The sequence below is a fragment of the Pristiophorus japonicus genome, unplaced genomic scaffold (genome assembly GCF_044704955.1).
Source record: "Pristiophorus japonicus isolate sPriJap1 unplaced genomic scaffold, sPriJap1.hap1 HAP1_SCAFFOLD_450, whole genome shotgun sequence".
NCBI classification, from domain to species: domain Eukaryota; kingdom Metazoa; phylum Chordata; class Chondrichthyes; family Pristiophoridae; genus Pristiophorus; species Pristiophorus japonicus.
In genome coordinates, this window is record NW_027254353.1 from 468,607 (window position 1) to 478,020 (window position 9,414).

General features: G+C 43.4%; 1 protein-coding gene across 1 annotated transcript; it reads left to right on the top strand.

The window, feature by feature from the left end:
- Window positions 1-475: 475 nt before the first annotated feature.
- LOC139252289 (probable G-protein coupled receptor 139) lies at window positions 476-9,167 on the top strand. Its single transcript, XM_070873320.1, has 2 exons — window positions 476-656; window positions 8,266-9,167. The coding sequence occupies exons 1-2, from the start codon at window positions 476-478 to the stop codon at window positions 9,165-9,167; spliced, it is 1,083 nt and encodes a 360-aa protein (XP_070729421.1).
- The last annotated feature ends 247 nt before the right edge of the window (window positions 9,168-9,414 follow it).

A 9,414-nucleotide genomic window follows, 5' to 3' on the forward strand; every position in this document is an offset into this window, starting at 1 on the left:
TGATATATCTTAAACTGAACCATTCTACACTCCAGACCAACCGGAGCCATGTGATCTCCCGGGAGAGGCAAAATCCAGTTTAAAATCCAGGCCAATTTCGTGAAAAGTATTTGAGAACATTCCTATCCGACCCATCCAGGTGATCAAAACTACTCCTGGAGATCAACTTTATTGTGGTACATAAAGTGTTGGATTGAAAGGGGTTAATTGAAAATGTTTGTTCAGGGACTGTAATTAATATCAGTCTCTGCGGGATTACAGAATCTGCTTGTTCAGTGACTGTAATTAATATAAGTCTCTATTTACCGAATTGTTTCACTGGAGTGATTCTCGCTCATTTTAAAAAGGCACTCCTTTCAATGTGTTACCCAATAGTCACAGTGAGAGCATCACCTCTGGCACTAATAGCGATCATCGCACTGCTCCACAGAGAGGGAGTCGGAATCTGAGAACAGTAGATTCGAATGTGATAACAATGGATCAGATTCTGAAAAAAATGGATTGGAATGTTACAACAAATGGCAGGAGTTTCATCTTGTATTTTAACTATCTTGTTGCACGTTATGAGGAACTACCATTAGTATTGCGAATGCGTTATGCATTGCGTATTATTCAATACATTTACTATCCCGTCCTTGCTGTTGTTGGTTTTGCTGGTAAGTCTATCTAGTTATTCCAGTAACCATGTTTCAAAGTATTACTGGTCTCATATTTTACTCCCCCCCCCTCCCTGCTGCATTTGTTGTTCCTGGTAGTCTCTGTATCCAACTATTAACTCTGCAAACCATGTTTTGCTGTATTACTAGACTTGTAAATTGCTTTCTCATCTTTGCTTCAGTTGTTGTTCCTGGGACATCTCTGCATCCAGCTATTAATTATTCATACGTTGTTAATTGTACGAGTGTTCTTTTAATTTATTCCACACTCTTTGGTGTTGTTGGTGTTCCTCTTAAGTCTCCATATCCAGCAATTATAACTCTAATCTATATTTCACTGTATTACTGAGTATGTCACTTAAATCTTTGGAAGTCTTTATCACATTGTATATCTATTGACCCAGTCCCCTCTGTGGCCAATGTCTGAAGCTGATCGAGATTGTTCACAAATTCGGTATTCTGTTTTACCCTGAGTTCAGTTCTGACCTCTTCTCCTTTGAATCACTGGTCCTGCCCACTATCATCTCCATAATACTGGCCACCTCATTCCTTCGCTTCAATAGCCCAGTGACTTTGTTAAACAGGAATTCACCATTGCAATGCTTTCCTTGCTCACCTCACAGTTACAGTCCACTATGAATTAGAGTTCACCTAAATAATTTGCTCTTCATATCCTAACTCCACTAAGTCCTGTTCACCCATCAACAATCTGCTCTTCAATCAACATTGGATACCGATTAAGTAATGCCTCATTTTTATTATTCTCACCCATGTGTTCAAATCCCACCATGGTCTCACCCCCTCCAATTAGTCCCATTCCCCTGCTCTATTCCTATAGTCCAGCAATTTTCCCCTTCAAGTATTTATCCAATTGCCCAATAAATGTTAATTTACTTCCCTCTATACGTCCTCCAGTCATACTCTCTCTATTCTCTTTTTCTCATTCATTCTGGCACTTTGTAAATTTCTCACTTTCTCTCTGTCTCTCTGTCAGTTTCACTCTGTCTCTTCCCATTTTACTGTTTCTGTCTCTTGCTCATAGAATGAAAGATTAATACAGGAAAGAAAGTCAACTCGGTCCATAGTGTCCATGCCGTCTCTTGGATAGAACTATCCCAGATGTCCAACTCTTTAGCCAGAAAAATGTAAATTATCCCCTTCCACGAATAAAGCAATTCCCTTTCAAAAATAAAGATTAAATTTACTTCCACCGTGTTCTCACAAATCCTATTCCAGATCGCAACAGCTCACTGCATAAAGAACACTCTTCTCATCTCTCCTGTGGTTCGTTTTACAATTACCTTAAACCTCTCACCTCTGGTTACGCACCATTGTGCAACTGGAAGCATTTTCGACTTACTCGCTCTTTCAAAACCCATCATAATTTTGAAAATCTATATTAAATGTTAAATCTTTGCTGATGATACAACGTCATCATCGTAGACACTGACTTTATATAGAGGAACGCTTGCTTCCACTCTAAAAATGAGTTCTTATGTAACTGAAGAGTCCAATACGGAAATTACAATCTCTGTCACACGTGGGACAGAGAGTGGTTGAAGGAAAGGGTGGGTGGGGCTCGTTTGCCGCATGCTCTTTCTTGCTCCTGCGCTTGGTCTCTGCTTGCTCTCCGCGAAGAGACTCGAGGTGCTCACCGCCCTCCTGGATGCTCTTCCTCCACTTCAGGCAGTTTTGGGCCAGGGACTTCCAGCTGTCGGTTGGGATGTTGCATTTCATCAAGGAGGCTTTGATCGTTTCATTCAAAAGTTTCCTCTGCCCACCTGGGGCCCGCTTACTGTGTAGGAGTTCCGAGTAGAGCGCTTGCTTGCGAGTCTTGTATTAGGCATCCGGAAGATGTGGCCCGCCCAATGGAACTGTCCAGGTGTACCAGCATTGAAGTACTGATAATACAAAGATAAGTTTGAAAGCATGTTGTGAGGAGGACGCAAAAAATCTGTAAAGGCATATCGATAGGCTAAATGGATGGGCTAAAAGAATGGCAGATGGGGTATAATGTGGAAAATGTGACGTTATCTTCTTTGTTATGAAAAATAAATAAGCAAATTATTATTAAATGTGAAGGGATTCCAAATTGCTGTGGTCCAGATTGGTCAATGATTGTTGTACATAAAATACAGAAGGTTTGCATGTAGATACAATTAGCAATTAGAAAAGGCAGCAGAATGTCTGGCTTTATTTCAAGTGGGACTGTATATAGAAGTCCTGCTACAACAATACAGGTTGTCATTACGACTACAGCTGGAGTATTGTGTACAGTTTCGGTCACTTTAGTTAAGGAAGGATTTACTTGCATTGGAGGCAGTTCAGAGAAGGTTCACGATGTTGATTACTGTGATGAAAATGTTGTCATAAGAATAAAGGTTGAGCAGGATGGGTGTGAATATATTGGAGTTTAGAAAACTATGAGGTGATCTTATTTAAATGTGTAAGATTCTATAGGGGCTTGATGGGGTAGACGCAGAGTTGATGTTTCCTCTAGTGGGGGAAATCTAGAACCAGGGGACATAGGTTCAAAATAACGGATCGCCCATTTAAATCACAAATGAGAAGCAATTTATTCTCTCAGGGGGGCGTGAATCTTTCGAATTCTCTGCGACAGAGAGCTGTGGAGGCAGCTTCTATGAATCTTATTAAATGGAGATAGACGGATTTTTAAATGAGAAGGCACTTCAGGGTAATGTGGAGTGGGCACGGAAGTGGAGTTGTGACCAAGATCAGATGTTCTTTCCAAAGAGTCAGGTCCAATCACAGAGGCGTGAGCGGAGTAAAATATTTGGCTCTCGGAATGAAATCCCTGGACCGACGTGAGAGTACTGGAAGTTAGGAGAACCTGTGAATGAAATTTCTCGACAGAGGTGAGTGTAGTGTAATGTAGGCGAACCTGGTCCTTAAATATCTAGACTGAGGGGTGTAGCAGTGTAATGTAGGGAGATTTTGGTTTGAACTCCTGAAGCGAGATGGGAGCCCTATCTGGGAAGTCCCATCATCGCATCACTGGAATCATCTCAGAGACCCCGAGGTTCATGAATATTTATTTATTGTGAATGTTTTACCGTTATTTTCTGTGATGCAATAATTCATAAATCATATAATAGGCCGTCTATTTTTTAACATTTTATTCCTTCCTTTTATCAGCCAATTTCTCGTCTTTTGTTCTCACTTGGAGTTGAATAGAGGAAGCAAAACTCTGTTCGCTCTGTTCTGTCCACGCTATGTTATAGGCGGGTAAATATCCGCTGATCATTTAGTTCCAGTCAGTGTCTCCTTTGTCACTATCTCAAGTTCTGCATTAATGGCACTGCTTCTGATGGGTGGAACAGGATTACAAGCATCATTAACATTCACAAACAAAATGTTCGTTCAGCCAGATTTCTTTCATTTATTTCCAATCTTTAATTTGAATTTGCAATTTGGCCCCATGCCGATCTGTCTCAGTTCAGTGGGTCTGTCAGCGAGAAACAGAGTGGAAAAATCTGTTGCCTCCGGCTGTACACTCCTGATCGTGGGGCCCCTCGTGCGGAGGGGGAGCGGGAGGTCAGAATCCTCGTCATCGGACTGCGCCGGGGCATGGCCAAGCAGACCATCAGCTGGTCCAGGCAGCGGGCGGTCGAGAGGATCGTTCAGCCCGGCTGTCTCCCTCTCTTCCGCGGAAACGTTCAATCCAGGGTGTCCCTGGAGATGGAGCACGTGGTGTCTACCGGAACGTTCATTGCCTTCCGCGAGAGGTGGGTGCCGGAGGGACTGAAGTGCATCATCATCACCGGCAAAAACATTTAATTTGATTCTTCAATGGTAAAAGTTTAATTTGATTACAGTTATCGGTTTTATTGCACATATATATCATCGCAGCGCATTTGGAATGAGCTCACATGATGGGTCCAAGTCAGCATGGATTTGTGAAAGGGAAATCATGCTTGACAAATCTTCTGGAATTTTTTAAGGATGTTTCCAGTAGAGTGGACAAGGGAGAACCAGTTGATGTGGTATATTTCGAATTTCAGAAGGCTTTCGACAAGGTCCCTCACAAGAGATTAATGTGCAAAGTTAAAGCACATGGCATTGGGGGTAGTGTGCTGACATGGATTGAGAACTGGTTGTCAGACAGGAAGCAAAGAGTAGGAGTAAATGGTACTTTTCAGAATGGCAGGCAGTGACTCGTGGATCTGTGCTGGTGTCCCAGCTGTTTACACTGTATATTAATGATTCCGACGAGGGGATTAAATGTAGTATCTCCAAATTTGCGGATGACACTAAGTTGATTGCAGTGTGAGCTGCGAAGAGGATGCTACGAGGCTGCAGAGTGACATGGATAGGTTAGGTGAGTGGGCAAATGCATGGCAGATGAAGTATAATGTGGATAAATGTGAGGTTATCCAATTTGGTGGTAAAAACACAGAGACAGACTATTATCTGAATGGTGACAGATTACGAAAAGGGGAGGTGCAACGAGACCTGGGTGTCATGGTACATCAGTCATTGAAGATTGGCATGCAAGTACAGCAGGCGATTAAGAAAGCAAATGGCATGTTGGCCTTCATATCGAGGGGATTTGAGTACAGGGGCAGGGAGGTGTCACTACAGTTGTGCAGGGACTTGGTGAGGCCAGACCTGGAGTATTGTGTACAGTTTTGGTCTCCTAACTTGAGGAAGGACATTTTTGCTATTGAGGGAGTGCAGCGAAGGATCACCAGACTGATTCCCGGGATGGCGGGACTGACATATCAAGAAATACTGGATCAACTGGGCTTGTATTCAATGGAGTCAGAAGAATGAGAGGGAATCTCATAGAAATGTTTACGATTCCGACGGGTTTAGACAGGTTAGATGCAGAAAGAATGTTCCCAATGTTGGGGAAGTCCAGAACCAGAGGTCACAGTCTAAGGATAAGGGGTAAGCCATTTCGGACTGAGATGAGGAGAAACTTCTTCACCCAGAGAGTGGTGAACCTGTGGAATTCTCTACCACAGAAAGTTGTTGCGGCCAATTCACTAAATATATCCACAAAGGAGTTATATATTGTACTTACTACCAGGAGGATCAAGGGGTCTGGCGGGAAAGCAGGAAAGTGGTGCTGAAGTTGCATGTTCAACCAAGAATTCATTGAATGGCGTTGCAGGATCGAAGGGCCGAATGGCCTACTCCTGCAAATATTTTCTATATTTTCTATGTTTCTATAATGAGGGAGCAATTCATATATAATTTAAATCAAAAATCGTTATATTTCAGGATAGAAACATAGAAACATAGAAAATAGGTGCAGGAGTAGGCCATTCAGCCCTTCTAGCCTGCACCGCCATTCAATGAGTTCATGGCTGAACATGAAACTTCAGTACCCCCTTCCTGCTTTCTCGCCATAACCCTTGATCCCCCGAGTAGTAAGGACTTCATCTAACTCCCTTTTGAATATATTTAGTGAATTGGCCTCAACTACTTTCTGTGGTAGAGAATTCCACAGGTTCACCACTCTCTGGGTGAAGAAGTTTCTCCTCATCTCGGTCCTAAATGGCTTACCCCTTATCCTCAGACTGTGACCCCTGGTTCTGGACTTCCCCACCATTGGGAACATTCTTTCTGCATCTAACCTGTCTAAACCCGTCAGAATTTTAAACGTTTCTATGAGATCCCCTCTCATTCTTCTGAACTCCAGTGAATACAAGCCCAGTTGATCCAATCTTTCTTGATAGGTCAGTCCCGCCATCCCGGGAATCAGTCTGGTGAACCTTCGCTGTACTCCCTCAATAGCAAGAATGTCCTTCCTCAAGTTAGGAGACCAAAACTGTACACAATACTCCAGGTGTGGCCTCACCAAGGCCCTGTACAACTGTAGCAACACCTCCCTGCCCCTGTATTCAAATCCCCTCGCTATGAAGGCCAACATGCCATTTGCTTTCTTAACCGCCTGCTGTATCTGCATGCCAACCTTCAATGACTGATGTACCATGACACCCAGGTCTCGTTGCACCTTCCCTTTTCCTAATCTGTCACCATTCAGATAATAGTCTGTCTCTCTGTTTTTACCACCAAAGTGGATAACCTCACATTTATCCACATTATACTTCATCTGCCATGCATTTGCCCACTCACCTAACCTATCCAAGTCACTCTGCAGCCTAATAGCATCCTCCTCGCAGCTCACACTGCCACCCAACTTAGTATCATCCGCAAATTTGGAGATACTGCATTTAATCCCCTCGTCTAAATCATTAATGTACAATGTAAACAGCTGGGGCCCCAGCACAGAACCTTGCGGCACTCCACTAGTCACTGCCTGCCATTCTGAAAAGTACCCGTTTACTCCTACTCTTTGCTTCCTGTCTGACAACCAGTTCTCAATCCACATCAGCACACTACCCCCAATCCCATGTGCTTTAACTTTGCACATTAATCTCTTGTGTGGGACCTTGTCGAAAGCCTTCTGAAAGTCCAAATATACCACATCAACTGGTTCTCCTTTGTCCACTTTACTGGAAACATCCTCAAAAAATTCCAGAAGATTTGTCAAGCATGATTTCCCTTTCACAAATCCATGCTGACTTGGACCTGTCATGTCACCATTTTCCAGATGCACTGCTATGACATCCTTAATAATTGATTCCATCATTTTACCCACTACTGAGGTCAGTCTGACCGGTCTATAATTCCCTGTTTTCTCTCTCCCTCCTTTTTTAAAAAGTGGGGTTACATTGGCTACCCTCCACTCCATAGGAACTGATCCAGATTCAATGGAATGTTGGAAAATGACTGTCAATGCATCCGCTATTTCCAAGGCCACCTCCTTAAGTACTCTAGGATGCAATCCATCAGGCCCTGGGGATTTATCGGCCTTCAATCCCATCAATTTCCCCAACACAATTTCCCGACTAATAAAGATTTCCCTCAGTTCCCCCTCCTTACTAGACCCTCTGACCCCTTTTATATCCGGATAAACAACTCCAGCTGATTGGAACTTAGGTACTTAGAATATGAACAAACTTTCATATTTTCTCGTCTAATATTCTCTGCACAAGTGGAATCCAGCAGGTGAAAAGCTGCAACAATTAATCTCTTCCATTTGTTTTCAAATACTTTAAATACTCATTTCAAGGACACCCTCAAAGCCTCTATATTAAAATGCAACATCCCCACCGACACATGGTAGCTCCTAGCCAAAGACCACCCTAAGTGGAGAAAGTGCATCCGGAAGGGCGCTGAACAAATCGAGTCATCGCCGAGAACATGTAGAATCCAAGCACAGGCTGCAGAATGAGCGTGTGGCAAACCAGAGTCCCCACCCACCCTTTTCTTCAAACACTCTCTGTCCCACGTGTGACAGAGACTGTTATTACCATGTTGGACATTTCAGTCACCTGATAACTTACTTTTAGCGTGGAAGCACGTCTTTCTCGATTTCGAGGGACTGTCTATGATTATGATGTTACATAAGCATTTGGCGGCTCATTGACTGAGGGATGGGTCGTCTGATTTAATGCTGATAAATTAATTTAGTTGGTGATTACCTTGTCAATGATTGCTAATTATTTTACTTTGGAGTCTATTTCTTGCTCCCAAATTAATGTTTAATTTACCTGTTTATCTCCCTGCCTGACAGTTAACATCCTGACGATTGTGATCCTGCCTCGTGGAAAGTGCGGTCTCTCCAGATGTGTCACTCGCTATCTGGTTGCCATGGCAGTGACGGATCTCCTGGTCATTATCCTCGACGTGATACTGAGGCACATTCCGATTCTTTATCAGAAAGAGTTACATTTCGTGCGGTCCTTCCGCGTGTGTAATATTCACGCCGTCTTACTTCACGCAGCCACAGACTGTTCTGTCTGGTTCACCATCAGTTTCACCTTTGATCGCTTTGTGGCCATTTGTTGCCAGAACCTGAAAACTAAATATTGCACCGAGAGAACGGCGGCTGTGGTTCTGGCAACTGTTACTTTGCTGAGCGGGTTAAAGAACATTTTCTGGTATTTTATGTTGACAGGTTTGTATACACTTGCAAACATGCCCTGGTTTTGCTATATAACAAATGATGTTCTGTATTCACCGGTCTGGGCAGCAATCACATTCCTTCATTATATTCTCACCCCATGTATCCCATTTGCTGTGATTCTGCTGCTCAATACTGTCACCGCCAGGCATATTATATTGGCCAGCAGAGCCCGCAGGCAACTCCGGGGTGCCAGCAGTGGGGAGTGTCCCAGTGACTCAGAGATGGCGAGCCGCAGGAATTCCATCATTTTACTGTTTGCTATCTCCGGTAATTTCATTCTGTTGTGGGCGGTGTTTATGGTGTATTCTTTATGGACCCAGATGTACTTTTTGGGGTACGATTCTGTATATATACCTTTTTATGTAATGGACGTTGGAATAATGCTGCAGGTGCTGAGTTGCTGCACAAACACGGCAATTTATGCCGTGACCCAGACTAAGTTCAGACAGCAGTTGAAGAATGTAGGGAAATATCCCTTCACACTGATGCTGAAATTAATTAAACGATGAGAAGACGCAGAAATGTTCCTGCATCAGATTCCCTGTGTCCTGATATTGTGAGCGAGCTGCTCTCCCCCGCGTGGCCAGTGATTCGCGTGAATAATAACACTCTCACTCACACACTGTCTATAACGGGCGGCCTGTGAGGGGTCTGCAGTCCGGGTGAATCACCATCAGCAACATAGGCAGTCCCACGAAATATAGAAACATAGAAACATAGAAAATAGGTGCAGGAGTAGGACATCCGGCCTTCCGA